The sequence below is a fragment of the Microtus pennsylvanicus genome, chromosome 8, assembly GCF_037038515.1.
Source record: "Microtus pennsylvanicus isolate mMicPen1 chromosome 8, mMicPen1.hap1, whole genome shotgun sequence".
Classification (NCBI taxonomy): Eukaryota; Metazoa; Chordata; class Mammalia; order Rodentia; family Cricetidae; genus Microtus; species Microtus pennsylvanicus.
This window is the reverse complement of record NC_134586.1, coordinates 32,150,552-32,172,303: the sequence shown is the minus strand read 5'-3', so window position 1 is coordinate 32,172,303 and position 21,752 is coordinate 32,150,552. Positions and strand designations below refer to the sequence as shown.

At 42.0% G+C, this 21,752-nt stretch overlaps 1 protein-coding gene across 1 annotated transcript in view; it reads left to right on the top strand.

The window, feature by feature from the left end:
• The first annotated feature begins 6,263 nt into the window (after window positions 1–6,263).
• Syn2 (synapsin II) overlaps window positions 6,264–21,752 on the top strand; it is a 155,698-nt gene continuing 140,209 nt past the window's right edge. Inside the window, exon 1 of the mRNA XM_075983116.1 lies at window positions 6,264–6,819. Within this exon, the coding sequence (XP_075839231.1) occupies window positions 6,431–6,819 (389 nt within the window). The 5' untranslated portion in view covers window positions 6,264–6,430. The remainder of the gene's footprint in view (window positions 6,820–21,752) is intronic.

Genomic DNA, 21,752 nt, shown 5'->3' with positions numbered 1-21,752 from the left:
CTGCATCTTCTCTGTCTCTCTGTCACATATTCGTTTGTTGTAGTGTCACTGGGTGCTGACGTGTGTCACATGGTATACCCTTCTGCTCAAACAGCTGTCGTTGCAATGAGTCATTGGTCTGGTTTAGGGCCCCTGGCTTCTGCTACACCATCAATACTGGACCCTCACCAGGACTCCTCTCGGATATCCTGCTGTTGTCCAGAGTCATGGAGATCCTGTGGCCATGGTTCTGCAGGACCAACTCCTTTGCACGCTCCAGCAGCTCATAGATGGGGTAGGAATTGGGGTGGGCCAGCTCAGGGCCCTGCGTCAGGGCCTGTGTGGTAGCTGAGCTGGTCTCTGCTGGGCCTCCCCTTCCCTCCCCCCACACGCAGTGACCAGTGAGGGGCGGGGCCAGCTCAGTATGGTACTTGGACATCAATAAGGCTTCAGGTGCAGCCCAGATCTCAGATATCCACAATGACTTTTGGTGGAAACACGGCCTCTGACATCTGGATGCTGTGACAGGACTACAGACTCAGACATAGTCCTCAGTGGTCGCCTAAGCCGGAACATCACTATGACCTCAGGTGGCAGTATAGGCCACTCGGATCAGTTTGACCTCAGCGGCAACAAGGCTTTGGTCTCAGGCAGCAGCCCAGACCACAGACATCCAAATGGCTTTCAGTGGCAACACACGCCAGAGACATCAATACAGACGCTGTATCAACCCCATCTGCTATAGCGCCATGGACCCAGACATGGCCCTCAGTGGTGGGCTGGGACATCACCGTGGTCTCAAGTGGCTGCTCAGACTCCTCATATTCGCCTGTTCCTCACCTCGAGACTCTCATTCCACCTCTCTCCACTGTGTGCTAACAGCTCTTCTTCACTTTCTCATCTCTCCTGCACACATTTGCTCACCATCGTGGCGCCTGCCATGGGCTCTGGGCAGGCACTTTAATAAACATTTTTGATGAGCTTGTGAGCCTCTTTTTGTTGCTCTAATGGAAGAATCTAAAGTCAAGTCATTTTCTGAGAATAGTAGTTTCTACCTTGATGACATTTATGTCCAATAAGCTTTTTTATCAGCTTGTGTAGATAGATCATCCTGAAAGAAGCAGAAACAATTCCTAACCTTGAGGTGATCTTAAAAAGACACGCTGGGCCTCCAGTGGTGGCACAGGCCTTTAATCCCAGCACTGGGAGGCAGAGACAGGCAGATCTCTGTGAGTTTGAGGTCAGCCTGGTCTACAAGAGTTAGTTCCAGGACAGGCTCCAAAGCTACAGAGAAACCCTGTCTTGAAAAACTAAAAAAAAAAGAAAAAAAGAAAAAAATCTGGATAGATACAATGACATAAACACATAGAGAAATCTCCATTATCTGGGGTAAATATACTCCAAGACCCCCAGTGGATGTCCCAAACCCCTATGTACATCATGGTGCATTCTCCTATACAGACATGTCTATACAAAGCTGAGTTTATAAATTCAACACAGCGAGAAATTAAGAAAAATAACTAATAATGAAACTGGTTAATTACAACAATATACTATCATAAAAATCATGTGAATGTGGTCTCTACCCCCATATCTTACTGCTCTTTAAATGTTAGCAACCTAAGCATAGGATTTTTTTCTTTCCATATTAAACCAAGAACTTTTATCTTTTCTCTTAAAGGCACTTTTGGCTTGTCTTTGGCATTTTCTCTTTGGTCAACATCACTATTCTTATACTTTGAAGTCATAGTAGAATTTGGTTCACTTGAACGTGGGCACTGAGATGCCACGCTGGATGTGATAGCAGAGGTAACCAAGTGCCATAATGGGGTAGCAGTGTCCACAGCATCGATGTGGTGGGTAAGGAATGATTCGTATTCCAGAGGTTCCATCACAATACACAGAAGCTTGCAATTTCAAATGTTAAATAATGTGTTTTCTCTATGTTCTGGAATTTTCCCATCCAGGGTTTGTGTGTGTGCATATGAGGAAGTCCAAGGATAACTTGTGAGAATTGTTTTCTCTTCCATCACATAAGTCCCAAGGTTGAACTAGGTTCTTAGGTTCTGTGGCAATTGCCTTGACCTTCTGAGCCATCTCAGTGACCTCCCAGGAATTTCCTACTTAATTTTTCCGGATCACAGTTGAGTTCAGGTAACTGACTGTGCAAAACAGAACTATAGACAATAGGAGAATATTGTCTATAGGAACAATCTCTCTATGCCTCCCCTATACTGCAGGGCACCTTCCATACCACACAAAGTTCCAAGGATTAAAATAACATCCATCTCCCCTCCATCTCAGTTGCCTTCTCTGCTTTTCCTTGTCTATGGGAATTTCCTTAGCTCCCCTATGAAATACCCCATCCCTGAAAATGCTTCTTTCTCTGGCTCCTGCGGCACTCGCTGCCTGCTCCACTTTCTGGTTGCTCACACACTGTTCTGTTACTGTTAATCTGAGCTCACATGTTTATAAACACTCTTCTTGAGGCATGAATTGTGGGCCTTGTACACATTTGAATCTCTTTTATAATCTGTAGCGTACGTGTTCTACATACTCAAAACATGGTTTTAATAGACTAATAGGTTAACAAAAAAAAACACATATAGCCAGGCAGGGGTGGCTCATGCCTTTAATCCAAGCACTGGGGAGGCAGAGACAGGTGGATCTCTGTGAGTTGAAGGTCAGTCTGGTCTTACAATGCAAGTTCCAGGATAGTAGCTAGGACTGTGGCACAGAGAAACCCTGCCTTGAAAAACCAAAACCAAACCAAACCAAAACAACCCCTCCCCACCCAAAAAAACTAGCCCCCCTAAAACCATATACTACAAGCTCAATATTTAAGGGGAACCTCCTTAATGAAATATATTAGAAAAATAGCAAAATCACCCCAAAATAGAAGTTACATTGTTCTGGGTAGTTTTATGTCAACTTGACACAAGCTAGAGTCATCTGAAAGGAGGGAGCCTCAGTTGATCAAATGCTTCCATAAGATCCAGCTGCAGGGAATTAGAGACTGATGGGGGATGGCATAGCTCATTGTGGGTGGTGTTACCCCTAGGCTGGGGGTTCTATGTTCTATATGAAAACAGGCTGAGCCATCATGAGGAACAAGCCAGTTAAAGGAGTCCCTCCATGGCCTCTGCATCAGTTGCTGCCTCCAGGTTCCTGTCCTGACTTCCACTGATGGAGAACTGTGATGTGGAAGCCTAAGCTGAATAAACCGTTTCCCTTTCCTCCCCAAGTTGCTTTAACGTTAAGACACACTTAGACTTTGAAATACTCCTAACAGAGAAACACTTGTTTGGGAAATATTTCTCTGATTTTCTAAAAAAAAATACCTTTAGAAAGGAAAGTATGTTACATTATGTTTATTTGATTATCAGCTATGTCAGTTTTATTCTTCAGTAGGAAAGAACATGAATTATGTAAGGATACAGTTCAATTCTACAACAACGGAGTCCTTACTATGCGACAGATGATACACTGATATGGGGAAAGATGACTAAGGCACAGTTCTATGCTCAAAAAGTTCACATCCTAGTCACTAGAATATTTTATTATGTCTGTGGGAGATTTGACAGAGTCAGTATAGAAATAACCCATTCTGGAGGAGCCATGAGCTCACAGACATCATTTCTTCTTGCTCTGAATGCTTCCTTCACTTCTCCATGGATGCATTCTTAAAAAATAATATTTCTATTTATGTGCATTTATGTGTGTGTGGTGGTTTGAACGAGAATGGCTGTCATTGGCTCATACGTTTGAATGCTTGGTCCCCAGTTATTGTAACTCTTTGGGAAAGACTAGGAGATGTGGCCTTGTTGGAGGTGTGTCATAGAGAGTGGGCTTTGAGGTTTCAGAAGTCCATGCTAGGTTTAGTTTCTCTCTCTCTCTCTTTCTTTCATTCTTCCTCCTTCTCTTTGACTCTCTCCCTCCCTTCCCCACCTTCCTGCCTGAGTGATCAGGATGCAAGCTCCCAGTCCCACGTCCACCTGCCTGTCTGCCACTGTGATTTCTGCCATGATGATAATGAACTAATCTTCTGAAACTGTAAGCAAGCACCTGATTAAATGCTTTCTTCTCTAAGTTGTCTTGGTCAATGGCAGCAGAGCGCAACTAGGACAGTGTGTCTGTGTGAACGCTATTGTAGTGATGAGGAGAGCAGGCCTGCTTTTCGTCCAGCCCAGCTTCCGCACGGCTAGCTTAGCACCGGAAATAATAACATGGAAACTGTATTCATTTAAACACTGTCTGGCCCATTATTTCTAGCCTCATATTGGCTAACTCTCACATCTTAATTAACCCATTTCTAATGATCTGTATGTCACCCCGAGGTCGTGGCTTACCGGGAAGATTCTAACCCACGTCCATCTCAGGCCAGAGCTTCATGGCGGTTGCCTGACTCTGCTTTCTTCCTCCCACAATTCTGTTCTGTCTTCCCCACCTACCTATGTTCTGACCTATCAGGCCAAGCAGTTTTCTTTATTAATTAACCAAAAAAGCAACAGATAGATAGAAGACCTTCCTACATCATGCTATGATGTGTGTGTGTGTATGTGTGAGTGTAAGTGCCCTTGGAGGTCAGAAGAGGGGGCCAGATTCCCTGGAGCTGCAGCTACAGGTGATTATGGGTCACTTGACCTGGGTGTTGGGAACCAATCTTGATCCTCTGGAGGAGGAACAAGGGCTCCAAACCGTGGACCCATCTCTCCAGTCCCGTTAACTTTTACCAGATGCCTCAAGGCCTATCTTAAGCATTACTTCCTCTGAGAAACCTTTCCTAAGCCTAGAGGCAAATGAATCCTGTCTTTTTGTTCCTAAGCCACCTTCTTCCGCTGTATTACAGAATTTCTCACATCTCATTGTGGTTAATTGTTCCTGTCTCTGATGTCATCCTTCCTGATTTTCTAGCTCTTAGTTGTGAGTTTACCAGAGACAAGGGTCACTATATATATAATAATAATCCTAGTTGTTATTGGTTTATCTTCACAATTGGCTGCAGACCTCTGTGACACCACCGGCTCAGAGCTGAGTTCCAGCTGGGATGTACAAAGCAAGAACATCCACTAACATTAATGACAAGACACACACTGATTCCATTCAGCTCAGTTAATACTTACTGAGAACCAATTCAAATAATAAGGATTTAGACGCCACTCCTGGAGTATCTACTGTGTTCCAGATGCTTTGCCTACGTGTTCTCATTTACTCTGACAGCTCGAAAAACGCTATCTCTATTTATTAACTATGGAAAGAAAGGAGTCATTTGTCCAAGGTCACACAGCTCTCCAGGTGGTCTGCCTGTCAAGCACATCTGCTGTATTTTGCCCAAGTACAACGTAGGGGATAAATGTACTTGAAGAGAGATCAGAACAAAGGTCCAGAGGGCACACACAATTTAGAGAGTGTACCAAGAAATTGGCAATCAGGTTAAATTTCGTGGAGGTGGTCAGTTAGAGGACTACATCTCCCTATAGCACTGGAAAAAAAAACCCAAAAAACAATGCATGTCAGGGAAGCCAAGTGGGGGGTAGTTTTGGTTATCTCTCTGAGCGATCCTGCGGAGACCTTCCCAGCCTTTACGTGGCTTCCTCTATGGTCAGTGAGGTGAGAGAACTGTGCGCCATTAGGTGGACCATGGAAATTGCCTCAAAACGCCCTTCTTGGGCAGTGTGGACAGGTCCTGCTTCTTCCTCAAGGAAGACGAGATGGCCCTCAGCTTCACTGTGGTCTGGACTCTCTCCTCTTGGGTTAGGGGAAGGTCTTTCCCACTCAGCCCAGCTTTTCATTTATTCCTTCATCCATTTAGGTCTCAACATACAGGGTGTGTGTTAGCGGGGACGGATTAGTCCATTCCTCTTCAGCTGGGGGTTGGAGCTACTAGCATCTTTCTCCTGAGCTTCAGGAAAGGAGATGCTTCGATTTGCTCACTGAATGATGTCCTTGGGTGCGCGCGCGTGCACCCGCGCCCGAGCGGGGTGGCTCTTTTCTGTCACCTCAGGGTAGGAAAGCTAACACCTCTCTTCTACCCTGAGGACATGAGGATGGTGTCTTCGCCTCCAACTGGGACACGACTCTCCTCTCCAAACCACGAAGGTGGTGATGGTGGTGGTAGGAACTCTCGGCTTCCCTCCCCTCCACTTGGTGTGGGCGTCTGGTTCCCACACAGTCACGCTCTGGTGGCGGAAGGCCAGGCTCTCCCCTCTCCCTGTGCTAGAGCTTGAAGGCTGCGCGCGCGCGCGTAGGCGGGGGCGGAGCAGACTCTGCGGCGAGGGGCGGGGACAGAAGTCGCCACGCCCTCAGCGCCGCCCACTGCTCGCTTGTTTGCAGCCTGGCACCCCGGCTGTCTGCTGGGCTCGCGAGCCGCGGACCAGCTCCGGTCGCCCCGCACCGTCCTCCCCGCGCCGCCTGGCTCGCCGCCTCAAGCGTCCTCAGCCCTTCAAGCCAAATGATGAACTTCCTGAGGCGCCGGCTGTCGGACAGCAGCTTCATTGCCAACCTGCCCAATGGCTACATGACTGACCTTCAGCGCCCGGAGCCGCAGCAGCCCCCGCCCGCCCCTGGCCCCGGTGCTGCTTCGGCATCGGCGGCCTCTTCTGCCGCCTCGCCCGGCCCCGAGCGCAGGCCACCGCCCGCCCAGGCGCCTGCACCGCAGCCCGCACCGCAGCCCGCGCCGCAGCCCGCACCGACGCCGTCGGTGGGCAGCAGCTTCTTCAGCTCGCTGTCGCAAGCCGTGAAGCAGACTGCCGCCTCCGCCGGCCTGGTGGACGCGCCCGCGCCCGCCGCTGCCAGGAAGGCCAAGGTGCTGCTGGTGGTCGACGAGCCGCACACTGACTGGTAGGCCCCTGCGGGGTCCTCCGGGGGCAGGGTGTGAAGATGGACGCTCGAGGTCACCCGGGAAAACACCCGGGACGAGCAGGTGTCCATGTGTGGGAGGGGCGAAGACAGGCACTAACCTCCCAGAGACCGGGGACCTGAGATGAAGGACTCGGTGGCCTCTGGGCTGGTGGCAGAGCGAGCTACTTCATTAAGCACCTATGAGGCTTAAGAAATAGTGATAAGTCGACCACGCTCTGGGGGAAGGCCACACAGCCAAGAATATTTGGGCAGCACAAATTGGCCTTGGTGGTGGTAATGGGGACACCACAAAGTTGGGAGGGAAAGGGGAATGGATCAGTGAAGAGTTGGGGGAGGGAGGTTGAGGTGTATAACATCCTCAAAGAACTAATAAAAAACAAAAACAAAACATAAATTAAAAAAGAAATACTTATATGGGGAGGCAGACTTCACAGTTCAGACACATACAAGCTAAGGTGAAAATGGCCCCAGATGGCCACTAAAATAAAGGCCACCAAAAAGATTCTAGTCTGCAAGTCCTGGAGTGATTTGAGAGTGGATATTAGTGTTTACGCTGATAGAGTGATGGTGATTTTTTTTTAAACCTGTACCTTTGAAAGCTGGTGTCCTGTATTGACATCATATCATGGTGGTTTAGATCACAGATGTGCTAACTCAGAGTGCTACTGACATCTGTTTAAAAATAATGAGATTATTGTCTATGTGCGGCAGAGGGAAGGGATGTATGTTTTTTTAAAATGTTGTTTTCTCCCCCCCCCCCGTGTGTGTATGCGTGCGTGCGCATGTGTGTGCGTGCGCGTGTGCGTGTGTGTGTGTGTGTGTGTGTGTGTGTGTATGTGTAAATGATGGTGGCTTTTCCCAGCTGACTGATGAAGACCTAAGTAAAATATTACAGATTGTTAAGGGCACAAATAAAATGATCAGCTTTAATGCAGCAAAGGGGAAACTTGAAGAATGCTTTTCTCTTCCCTTCTAGAGATATAGGGTGTTTTTATAACTTAGAGTGTGGAAGATTGGGGCAGGTGCTAGGTTCAGTTGAGAACCACATGGATGAGGTCCACTGAAGACTAATTAATTAAGAGCTTAGGAGAGGTTCCTTTGATGCAGCGGGAAGCTGATGGTGGGCTGACCTGTGGGGTCTGGAGACGCCAAAAGGCCAGAAATCTGAGGTGTTTTCTCTTTAAGATATGAGGAAGGGTTTTTATTTGTTTTGTTTTTCCTTAGGGGTTGAAATTGATTGGTGCCTGAACCTGAGGGCTCTTGCCAAGAAGAAAACGCAGGGACCCCGGAGCTGTTTATTTCTCTTTTAGCTGCTTCACTGTTTTCCTGTCTGCCATTCCTTCATTGAAGGACCTGTAGGGGGTGGGAGGGGGGAGTGCTGGTGTGAGCGGGTGGAAGCAGGGTGTAGACCTGGAGGTGTATGTCCTGCTGGCTGCAGTTATCATGCGGGAATCCTTTCCTTTGGGTGATGTCTGTGGTTGGCTGTTATTTTTCAAGATAGCAGAGTCAAAAAACACCTTTCTCAGGAAATGACAAAGGTACCACCAAGAGGGTAATGGGGGAAAGTGTGACAATAGTGCCCCTGGCAGTCTCCGGGAAGAATTACTCTCAGTTCAGATCAACAAGTGTTTATTCAGGAGGAAGGGAAGGTAACTAAGCTCTATTTAAGCGCCCACCGTGTGTCAGACGCTGAGTAAGGACTCTTAATGTGACATTGCCTTGGGTTGTCAGCGCAAACCTGAGGCTTAGGGAAGAGAAGTGGTGAGCTTGCAGCCATGCAGCTTGCAGATGGTGCAGTGCATCAGTGACATACTGACTTCAGGACTGTTCTGCTTCACTGCTGCCACCCCACTGTATCTCTTCATTGTTAGAATGTTACTATGATCAGTAGTAACAGTACGCTTCCTTTTAGGGCTTAGACAGTGTTGGGGGCCATTTGGAAAACTCACTCATTTGGGCGACACAGATACACGGAACAATTAACAAAGGAACTAGAGTTATTGGTGAAGACTGTTTCAGGAATTGGTGAGGTCTAATCACTATTATCGTAGTTATTGGCAAACACATAAAAAAGAATCATAAACAAACGTTAGGAAACAGGAAGGAACGAGACTGACATGATGTTTCATTTTTCTGTGCAAGAATCTGATCCTTGTGAACTGGTCCCTTACCCCACTGGAGCTGTTTGCTTGGTTCTAATTGCTAGTTAGATACCCACACACAGGTAGATCAATATTTGTAAGTGTATGCCAAGGCTCACTGCGAGTCTGTTTGGTTAGAAATGAGAGGTTTGAGATGTGAAATTCTCCTTAGATAGGATTATTTTCTAGGAAGAGTGCCTGGTATAAACCAGAGACTCCACTTTGCCCCAGGGACTAGACATCTGATGGAAGTAATAGGATTCATTTTCCTGTGGGCTGACTCTCAACTGCTTTGTGTTTTTCTCCGAAGTAATAACATTGATTTATTAGAACTCTTGAGGCCAGTTTGAGTCTGGGACTTGATGGTAGTTCTGTGCATCTGTGTTTTCTGTAGTTAATAACAATTCCTAGAATTTTGTCATCCTCTGACTTGTCTAAATTTGTTTAAAACACAAATATTGTGTTAATATCAGTTAAATATTGACTAGTGGTTTTAGTAAAAGGTCTCCTTGAATTCAGGAGCAGGTGGCTGCTTATGACAAACACAGTAGCTTACAGGGGTGCTTTTAGCACAAGTGGCGAATTTAAATAATTCGTCTCACAGTTTAGGCTACCTAGACAGACTTGGGTAAGCAGGTATTATATATACAAAATGTGTACGTATGTATGTATTCCTTGAGTAGGAAGAATGTAGTATCCCAGTAGAACTTAAGAATATTGGTCCCATTTGAACTAAGAAAGAGGTTTTTAGCAAGCAGCTAAATAATTTTAGCTTTACAAGAAAGGCTTTAATAGGCAGCTTCTCAGATCATCATTAATATACAGATGATTCCTTTGAATTTCTTGTCAGTGTAATCGTGGGCGGTGTAATTTTGAGCCCTGACTTCTGACTGGGAGGGTGTTTCTTTCTTTTCTTTGAAATTCCAACACAGCCTGAGAGCTTTAGATCAATTGCATGCTAAAAGTTTGTTGAAAAATATGAGTGTGCCTCTGAAAAATGAATTCGATCTAATGATATGCTATTTAAATTACTGGTTTTTGTATTGTCACCAATATGTCTTTTATTTTTTTAAGATTCGTAGCTAAATTTGGAATGCAATTAAGATTGCACCTTAATGATCTTTATGCTTTGTCATAGAGCAGGTGACCGTTTGCTACAGCATTGCCTCTTCTATTACATTCTCACAGGTGAGGAGGTTAAGTTTTCTACCAGAGTTCCCCTTGTCTCTGCACAAGCACGCAACTGTGACTCCAGTAGTCAAGTAAGCTTTCATACTGGCACACTTCAGCATTTAACATGAAAATCAGCATTACACAGGCGTTCTTGATCTTCTAGAATATGATGATCACCACGGATATGATGCTAACAGATGTTTAGTAAGCATCTTTATATGGTACTAAGAGAAATGATAATCTCTGTCCTCTGAGAGCTTACTATCAAGCAGAACAGATTAGATACACATACATTTAAAAAAAAAAGTTTGCCGAAATCTGCATCTTGTGTTCAAAGTATGGTCCTTGGGTCAACAGCATTAGTACCAATGAGAAACATTTTGAATAACAGAATCTCAGGTCCTGCTTTCCACCCACAGAAATGTATTTTGCATTTGGAAAGATCCTCATAATCAAATTTGAGCCACACTGAACCGAGGTGATACGTGATTAGTACTTTCCGTGTGGCACATGACAACTGCTGTCACTTACTGGACAATTACTACATACGAGCTGTTACACTGAGATCTGTGACTCTCATCTGCTCTTTGTGATCACTGTGAGTTCAAAGAATGGAAGGTGGAGCTGGGCTGTGGCTCACACCTGTCGTCTCAGCACGCAAGAGGCTGAGGCGAGATGATTGTATTGAGTTCCAGCCAGTGAGACCCCATGTAAAGGCAGAAAGGAAGAAGGGACACACAGACGATAGTGGGAATGGAAGGAAGAATGGAAGGACTTGAACTGGGCACCAAAGCAACGGGGCTTGAGAGAAGCAGGTTTGGCTTAGTTCATTAACAAAGTAAAAACAGTGCCAAAAAAGGAGGCCACGGAGAGCCTGGACTAGTGTGCAATACAGACGCTCCATTTTTACGAGCTGGCTTTGAGCATTTTAGTGAGAATAGGGGAATGAAAGGTGTGAAGTCTGTTTGGATCCGTGTTTGTGAGTGGCTCTAGGGAAATATTGAACTGGAACTTGGGAGGGGAGGAAGTCAAAGGAGGCTTAGGGTTTATTTCTGACAGATACTATGTTTCCTATTCCTAATTAGTAGGAGCATAAAGTTTCCATAAATGTCATTGTTTATAGCAACAATACTTTACACTTTAAACTTCTGGGATATTATGGCTAAACTATGGTCACCTGGGATAACTGTGAATGCGGAAATTCTGGTTTGCAGAAGGTAAGTGACTTCCTGAAGGTTATTAGGCTAGTAACTGACATAACCAGGACCTCAGGAATTTCAGCCTCTGACCTTTCTTATTCTTTCATTTTTCTTGTCGGTTCTCTCAACTATTGGTAGAGGCTTTTGATCTTATAATTATAGCACTTAAACTTGAGGAAACTAATCATTTATCCTAGAGAAATGAAACAATCTGTTGAAGGTCAGAGAAAGGGCTGGAGAGACGGCTCAGCAGTTAAGAGCACCTGCTGCTCTTACAGAAGACTAGAGTGCTGATCCCAGCACGTACATCAGGTGGTTCACAACCAGCTCTCACCCCAACTTCAGGGGATCCAGCCCCCTCTCCTGGCCTCCTTAAAAAAGAAGTCAGCAACGAAATGGGGAATAGAAGTCATCTTGCAGACCCCTTTTCTTTTAAGAAGATCTTCCAATTTAGACTCTTTTCTTAAAAATACTTATTCTTTGCATTTATTTATTGTGTGTGAGAGAGAGAAAGAGGGAGGGAGGAAGAGAGGGAGATTGTGTACGTGCTATGTCACACATTGAAAGGCCAGAGAACAAATTGTGGGAGTCAGTTCTCACCTTCTACCATGTGTACGTACCCTGGGGATTAGACTCAGGTTGTCAGGCAAGTGTCTTAACCTGTTGAGCTATCTCATCTTCCCTGAGAAATATTTTTGTATCTACTTCAATTTTTTGAGTTTAATTTTTATATTTATTTATATATGTATATATATATATATATATATATATATATATATATATATACACATGTATGTATGTATGCATGTCCCCAAGGAGGACAGAAGAGGGCATCAGATTTTTTGAACCTGGAGTTAAGGCTTTTGTGAGCTACCTGATGTTGGTGCAGGGAACTGACCTTGGGTCCCCTCCCTGCAACAACAGGAAGTGCTCTTAACAGCTGAACCATCTCTCCAGCATCCTTTATCTCGTTCTATTCAAAAGTCATTGAGGAGTTGTTACGAGCTCTTGAACAAATAACATAATAGCCAGGGCAGAAATCATACTGTTAGCGGATTATTGATATTTCAGCATAGGTCATTCTAAAGTTATTGAAAGATACTCTTGAAGACCTAGTCATAAAAATCCAAAACTCTGTTAATATTCTTAGGATCTGTACTATAATGATGTCCCTCTTTTCAGGAACCCTTTCCTAGCTTCCTATTTTTTGTCTATCCAAGATTAGTTGCTAACTTTCTGTACTCAAATTCAATTCTATAGCAGCATTAGCCTTTTAAAGTATTTTGCTAAAATACCTTGCTAAACAGGAAGATTTCCAGAAGTGTATACTTTTCTCTCAAATGCACAAAACAGTTTTAACTGGAATATGGTTCATTGCAGTTGAGTATGTAACACAAACCAAGTGCTGGGAATATAGGATGAATTGGGTACACATGTCTATTGGGATCTTTCAGCCCATGAGGAAGGACAGCATCAAAACAAGTTAATATGATAATTAGTATGCGTGAGGTGCTGTGGCAGCCCAGAGCTAGGTTATTGGGATGAAGATACTGTGAGGAAGTACTACATAAAATGTACACCATGCATTCTTAGGTAACACTTTGCATCTTTGGACTTTGATTTTTTAAAATCTGTCAACTATGAGAATTGTAACACACATTATATAAGATCCTTTCCATTGCTATAGCATACCTATGGTATAGTTTTTACTTATTTTTTCTCAGACTTTAGCTTTATAACTTTTCTGTGTTGATAATACCTGTAAATCTTTGTCAATAAATGGTTAAGCATTTCTTTGAATGAAAAAGCACACTTTTGAGTACTCTATATTTAGCATCTCCTTACAGTTTCCCGATCACATGGTTTCCTAGGAGAAAAAGAGCTAACCCTCTAACATTGTTGGTGTGCTTCCTCTTTAAGGATCAGACTTTCTGGCTAAATTCTTACTCCCTCCACCAATAGACCACAGACTTTTTGTATACATGTTATATTGTTGTGGAACAGAATTTATTTCTTGATTCCTGTCATGTGTTCTGTGCTTCACCGTTTTCTCAACACATCCATTTTCCTTTCCCATCGTATCTTTACAGATCCTGAGCAGTAGGTAGAATATCTGTTTAACAGGTCAACAGACTCAGAAGAATAGCTGTTTGCCCAAGATGAGCTAGCTTACACTGAAGAGTTGAGATCTGAACTAGACGTGATGCACAATTACCCAAATTTCCATTGCAAGTTTGTTTTGTGTTTGAGATGGAGCTTCCACTCCGTTTCTTGGGCTGGCCTGGAGCTTACAGCAATCCTCTTGCCTCAGGCTCCTGAGTTCTAGAATAACAGATAAGAACTATCACACCCAATTTAAATATTTTTCATATATAAAGATATTTTTTTTTCATTAACACATTTTAGTAATAAAAAAATTCATTTCATTGGTTTTGATATTACTGTATTTACAAAAGGTGGTATACACCGGACTTTTCAGATCATACCTACTGTGTGGAGTGAGGACATGTTTAAACAGAGTGGTCTCAGGGTGGAGGATTCTCTGTCTCTATCCCCATCTGTTCACAGCCTCCCACCATGTGTGAATCTCTATAAATACTGTAAGTGAGGTCTTCTACATGTGCACAGTGGGTTGCATTGTATTCCTTTGTTCTTCCCACGTAGTTGCTTAATTCTTTCCCTTAACCAGTCCGTTGTTTGTATTGCATTCCAAGTATTTATGAGCAGAACAAATAAAAGCATCCTCAGATCTTTTGATTTACCCCTTCTCAATGTTGTTCTCTAGCACACTGCTTATCCTGCTTACTCTCTTGTTTTATAACCCGGCTGCAGCATCTTTTCAGACCCCTTTTGGTGCTCTCTTGGTCACTTCTATGGTTCTGTGGATCACCTTCTCCTTGCACTTGTGCAGGACTTGACGGGTTCTATGATATTATTACTCATTTACCTTTGTTTGGAATGTTCTTGGTTTGTGTCTTTCTTAATATTTATTTTCCTCATTCTATTCTCAGGGAATGAAAGTACTTCTTATTTAAAAGGTACTATTCCCTTGCTGTAGATCTCTTTCTCTTTTTCCCCCTACCCTGTTCATACTCTCATTTTCTATTGATTACTTCTTTTATTTGTTGTAAAGAAGCAAGAAAAAAAAGCACTCTTTGCCCTCTTAATCAACTCTTTCGGAAGCAAGACTCTCTTGCTTTTAATTCCTTAGTCATTCTTCACAGATCCTAGGTGTCTGCTTTCTCTGTAATACTGACATTTGTTCTTGCTCAGGTACCGAACTGCTAAAACCTAAGAGTGTCATTCATTGATGTTTGACAGTGTTTATCTTCCTTTCAGCAGTCCCTTAGCCCCCAAACACTGCATTCTTTGTTGTCTTCCTGAAGTTTCTTTGCTTTTTTCATTACATGGAGTTGTTCCTTGGGGGACTATTTTCTGGTCACTTTGTTTTTCCACTGGCATTTTTACCACTGGTCCATCTATTCTCAAGATGTCACTTCCTAAATGTAATCTGCTCCTCCTACTCCCCCCCCCTTAACCTTTTACCAGAAATTTGTCCTAATCCTCGTTGGTTCTGTGGGCTGCTGAACATTTCCATCTAGGTGGCTAAAGGCAGCTCAAGGTCATTTGATCCAATATTGCATTTCTCTTTTTTCCTATCTCAGTTCTTATATTCTGTTTCACTTAGAGATGCACAATGTCTTAGTTTCTTTTCTATTGCTGTTTTAAACACCATGATAAGGGCAACTTACAAAAGAGTTTGTTTCAGAGTGTTAAAGTCTATGATGGTGGAGCAAAGACATGATGGCAGGAACAGCTGAGAGCTCATATCTTTATTGTTGTTGTTTGTTTTGAGACAGGGTCTCCCTATATAGTCCTGACTGTCTCAGAACTCACTATGTAGACAAAGTTAAGCTTCAACTCACAGAGATCTTCCTGCTTCTGCCTCCTAAGTACTGGCATTAAAGTTGTGCACTACTACATCCACTTATATCTTGATCCACAAGCAGGAGGCAGAAAGACATACTAGAATGGTGCAGGTCTTTTGAAGCCTCAAAGCCTGCTTCCTTCAGCAAGGCTACATCTCTTAATCCTTCTCAAAGAGTTCCACCAACAGGGGCCAAGTATTCAAATATGTGAGCTTATGAGAACCTTTGTCATTCAAACCATTACAACAATGATTATTTATTTCATGGCCTCCTTAAATTTCACCTAGAACTTTGGCAAGTCCCTTCAGAATTTCTACTTAATAACTTGAAGAACTATTTGAATGTAAACTTGACATTTTTAGTCTTTTGCTTAAAGCTTTCAGTAGCTTCTTATATCCTGTAGGTAAAGTTCATAGTCTTCCTGTGATTTGACCTCTTTTTTCCCCATCCTCCTCCTAACCATTTCCAAACTTCATTTTCTAGTAATTCTAAAATGTTTGCACATCAGTACAGAGATTGTGGCATTGCTTCTTATTTTTTCTTATCTGCTAACTCCTGTTGTAATGGCCTTTGTTCTTTTTTTCATTTTGTCTCTTGACCAAATTCACATTTCTCTTCTGAGATTGAGACAATATCTGCTTTTCTAAACACTCTTTTCTGATTACTTAGACTGTTGGGTGTTGGACATCTTCATATCTTCTTTCAAGCCTATGGATCTCTCTCTCTCCTTTCACATTTTATTTATTTAGAGTGTATGTATGCCATAGTCTACTTGTAGAGGTCAGAGGATGTTGGCATACAGAAGAGTTCCAAAATAGCCCAGAATGGAGTATAACAAAGGTTTATTTATCTGGGGATAAACTCACAAAAATAGTAGTGATCTGCAGTCCTCTGCATGTTCTAGGACCTGTGGTGCGGGAGAATTGTCTGTATTCTGTCAATCATGTTTTAAATAAACACTGATTGGCCAGGCAGGAAGTATAGGCGGGTCAACCAGACAGGAAGTAGAGGTGGGGTGAGGAGAATAGAATGCTGGGAAGGAGGAAGCCTATTTCCTTGCAGTCCTGCCCAGATCACTGAAGAAGCAGGATGTGTCCTACCCCATTGAAAAAGGTACTGAGCCACGTTGCTAACATAGATAAGAATAATGGGTTAATATAAGCTACAAGAACTAATAAGAAGCCTGAGCTAATGGGACAATCAGTTTTTAATCTTCTGGAGACCTCTGTGTGATTTTCTTTAGGGCTAAATGGCTGTGGGAACTGGGCAGGACAGAAATCCCAACAAGCAGCCCCTCGTGTTACAGACCTGGAGCCGAATCCAGCAGCCAAGAGATCTGCACACACTTTTTCATCTGCATTTATAGTACATGAGACCACACCCAAAGTGGGCCAGTATCTTACTGGCTATTGGTTGAAGGAGTTCCCACGGCACTTTTCCCTTTCGTCTAAATAAGAGAGTTCTAAGCCTAATATGAAACTATATACAATAAGAACAAATATCAAGTATTGTCCAGGGAAAAGTAGCGGCAAAAATACATAAAAATTAGAATTAAAAGCAGCATGAACAACATCAAACAAAAAACATAGTTATCCTATCCTAAAGAGTCTGTGTCTTATATTAAAAATGGCTTGGCTAAGTCATGAGAGGAAAGTAACTATGACTATCTAGTCTTTAACCCCATCAAAGACCTGAAAAGGGAAATGATATTACTTGAATAAACAGGAAGTACAATCAAGAAACTTCCAAAAGGTACAAGAAATGACAGAGACAACTGGATACCTGGGCAATCACCCAAGGTCTCATTTGCAATGTTGGGGCAACCAACTTTGGCTGAGGCCTAGAGTAACTGACAGGCCATTTTCAGAGGCAGGAAAATATGAAAAACTATCTTATCCTGTCTTGGCAAGGTTTGGCAGTCTTGCTTGTGTCCTACTTGTCCAGTCTGGACACCATGCATTTTGTCAGTGGTTGAGGAAGGGACAGTTCTTTGTCCAAAGGCCAGTTTTGTCAAGAAGAAAACAAGCTCCAAGTGGAGTGTTTTTGGTCCTCAACATTCTCACATTCTCTTAGGAATAGATCATTGCTGCCAGGAGCAATCATCGTGTCTCATGTCAATAGAATCCTAAGTTATTTAAATGCCATATTCTACTGTTCTTTGAAGTGTCCGAAGATTTTTCTGAAATATATATATCTGTACATCTAGAAAACCTAACTAACATGGCCATAATACAATGTTTGATTATTACAGATGACTATCTATTAATCTGTATTTTTAACTATACATTACATTTTTAAATGAGTGGCACAAACACAATACCTTAAACAAGGGCAGAAATACATATACACAGTGTAGCAAATTGACCTTAAAGTTGTATTAATAGACCAAAGTTTACACCAATGTAAAGTATTCATCTCTATATATCATATACCCCCTTATTTATTTATTTAGAAATTGACTATGACCATTAATTACTTATAATCAACCCCTTTTAAAGTGAAAACAAATCTTTATAAACAATCATTTTGGGAATTTTGGCTTAGTTTTTTCCAAACTGCTTCCTGCTGTTTGTTGCGTGAAGTATTTTTAAGGGTTCATGGAGGTCTTTCAGGGGTTTTTGTTCCATTAAACCACATTAGCCTGGAAGGAATCCACATGTTTTTATCTTCTGTGGAAATAAAAGCAGAACCTCTTTTCCAAAGCAACATATCATTAGACCCAACTTTTGAAGTAAAGATACCTTTAAAATATATGTGTTGGTTTAACTTAGCAGCCCCCAGAATCAATTGTCTCTCTGCTGTCAAAAAAAATTCAAAGAAAACAGAATAATATACATAATCCAGACTCTCTGTGTATATTCTATCTTTATGTGGTTTATTTTTCTTTACTCCTTTAATCTATGATTGTCTGTACTCTTTTTACTTTTTCTGTCTCTTTAAAGACTTTGTTTTATTTTTAAAGCTATTTATTTTTTTATAACCGTATATAGTCTTCTTCTCTTTCCCAAGCCTATGTACATTTTAAAAACACACTGTGATTTAAATGTCTTTTGTGTCTGAATCTGTCTTTATTGACTATCTGCAATCATTTTCTGACCAAGAGCGCCTCTTAAAATGCTAAGCAGCATGGCTGGGACTAAGGCTGCTTTGCCTTTTGGTTCTACCCAGGCCAACATGGCAGAGGTATGTTCATACCAGCTCTGCGAGCCATGCTCACCACCCCAGCTCCAGGGATGCAGTGGGTCTGTGTCACCATTAAGTAACTTGTAGGACTCTGCTCACAAACCACGTTTAAATGCTCCATAACATGACCTCATGAAAGAGCCAGCCAGCATGATCCATGATGCTGACTTTTTAAGATGCTACGCTGCTGCTTGCAGCTAGCAAACAGAGCCAATCTGAAGAACAAAATGTGACTACCAAGAAGCCGAACTTGGCTCCCATTGTTGTGGGTCTAGAAGCCCTCTTTTTTTTTTTTTTTTAGGTCTTGTGTAGATCCATGCCTCACCTGATGGGCACCAATTTGTTGACATACAAAAGAGTTCTAAGATAGCCCAGAAGGAGTGTAACAAAGGTTTATTTATTAGGGGGTAAACTCACAGAAATAGTAGCAATCCTCAGTTCTCTGCATGTGCTGGGAACTGAAACTGAATCCAGCAGCCAAGAGACTAGCACACACTTTTTTGTCTGCATTTATAGTATGTGAGACCACACCCATAGTGGGCCAGTATCTTACTGGCTATCGGCTGAAGAAGTTCCCACAAGAGGACAACTGCTAGAGTTGGTTCTTCCCTTCTAAGAATCAAATTCAGGTTGTCAGAATTTATGGCAAATACCTTTGGAGTGGGCTTTCTTGGACCACTAGTCCCCAAATCATGACATAGAGACTTATTAATTCTGAATTCTTGGCTTTAATTTAGGCTTGTTTATAGCTAGTTTGTTAAAACTTAACTCATTTCTATTAATCTATGTGCTGCCCCACGGCTCATTTACCTTACTTGTGCACTGTCCATTCTGCTTTCCTGCTTCCTCCACGTCTGTCTGTCTGTCTTGTCCCCAGCTGCTTAGCCTCCAGCTGGCTGGCTGGCTTCCCTTTTCTCTGTGCCCACCAACCACACCTCTCTCTTCTGCCTAGTTATTGGCCATTCAGCTTTTTATTAAATCAATCAGGTGCCTTAGACAGGCAAGTTAAAACAGTAACACATCTTTATATAGTTATACAAATGCAGCATAAATAAAAGTAACACATCTTCACATAGTTAAACAAGTGCAACATAAATAAAAGCAACCAATCTTTACATAGTTAAATAAGTGAAGCCTAAAATTCAACATAACTTCACATAGTTAAGCAATTATTATGCAACACAAACAAATGCAACACATGTTTACATATTAAACAAATATTCTATTCAACAACGTTCCCCCATTTTATCTAAATAAAAAGGAAAGGTTTTTAACTTTAACCTGGCAAAACTAATACAATTAGAATAATTATCAAGTAAGAATTACATTTATAATCTCCAGTCCATTTGTATTTGGCAAATTCAGAAAAAATATACAATTATTTGTCATACCTTGGTAAGTCTAAAGTTTTGTATCTAATTTACCTTCTATCATAATTAATTAAAACTATAACTATAATAATCTTCAACTCCACCAAAGATCCCAGAATGATATAATATTACCTAAGTAAACAGGAAGTGCAGTGCAAGTCACTTCCAAACTATAGAAATAACAGAGACATCGGGATGCCTGGGAAGCCACCCAAGATTTCTCTTCAACATTGGGACATCCATCTTTTGGTAATAGGCATGGAATATCTGGCAGGATTTTCTATGAAGTAGGATTTTTGATGGGCTGTCTCACCTTATCTTGGTAAAGTTTGGCAGTCATTTTCCTTGGTGTCCTGCATGTCCAGTTTGGATGGTATACTGTCAACAGTTGAGGCAAGGATAGTTTCTTCACCAAATGTCCAGCTTTACCCCAATGAAAGCAAACTTCCTATGGAGGTTCTTTGATCTCCTTATCTTTTTATGAAGTATTGTACTGTCAGGAGCAGACATGTCTCACTGTCATGAAAGGCCTTAGGTTGTTAAATATCTTAAATGCCATATTCTGTAGATCCCTGAAGCACTTGAAGATCACTTATCTATCTAAAATATATCTGCTTAACCTTGAAAACATATCTAATAAGACTACAAGTTTGATTATTATAAATGACTTACTACCAACCTGCGTTTCTTAATTATACATCACATTTTAAATGAGCTGCACAATACCCCCCAAAGTGTTGAAATATAATACATTATAACAAAAATAACTTTAAATTTGTATCAGTATACCAAAATCCATTCCAATGTAAAATATTTGAGGTTAATAGTTACCTTTTAACGTATATTCCTATATCCCCCTTAAATGATGACAAACATCCATAGCCCACCAAATGACCAAAAAAAACCACCCACCCCAACCTCTTGGGAATGTGGGCATAGTGTTCTCTAGACTGCTTTCTGTAGTCTAGGAGTGACAGCATTTTTAGGGGACCTGAAAAAAATTGAAATAATGATCAAGTCCTGTGAAACTAGTTGTAATATTTGTTGTTATACATTGCCTGTCTTTTATTTTTTCTCTTAGGTTTATTTCTTTATGTCTGTAGTTGAGATTTTCAAGGGATCTCCCCTGATCAAATCTGGTCTCTATTAACCTTGAAGGAATCTACAGCCAAAGTATAACCAAATCCAAAGTATAACCTCTTCCTCAAGTTACGATCCCTAAAGTATCTAGGCTGGTTTAATTCAGCAGTTCCTTTTATAATCCTGTGTCTCTCAGCAGCTGTCATTCACTAGACAGTATTCAAAAAACTCAAAGTCAACAAAGCATTATACAAATCCAGACTCCCTGTGTATTTCCCAGCATTATGTGGCTTATTCTTTTTATATTACTTAACTCTGTCTTTAAAGCCTTTACTTAATTATTTTTAAACGATTTTCCCCTATGATTGTCTATACCCATTTTTTCTTTCTTAATCACTTATGCATATTTGTAAACACACTGTAGCCTGTTTAGAGGTTTTCTCAGTCTGAACCTGCTTTACTATGTACCTGTAGAGTTCTCTACCTGCCTGAGCCAAACCTTCAACTAACTGTGCAGCTTTGTGCTGGTGGGTGACTTTGCCCTGCTCAGGTCCATGAGAACAGAGCTTTATGCCTCTCAGGCCTGGCCAAGAGCTGTGTTTAATCAGAAGCTTCATTTAACTGCCCCAGCTTTAGGAATTTGGTGCCCATGCTGTGACAGGCACTTTTACTTAGCTGTGTGCCAGCTGCTCAAGTGTTCTCCTGCACAGCAGTGCATCTTGAAGGAGCCATGTTTATTTTTGTTGTTTTGTTGCTTTTTGCTTTTCAGCTTTTTCAGATCCTATGTGGAAATTCAGTCCTATGTTGGGTGCCAAATGTAGCAGACTTTCTTGAATC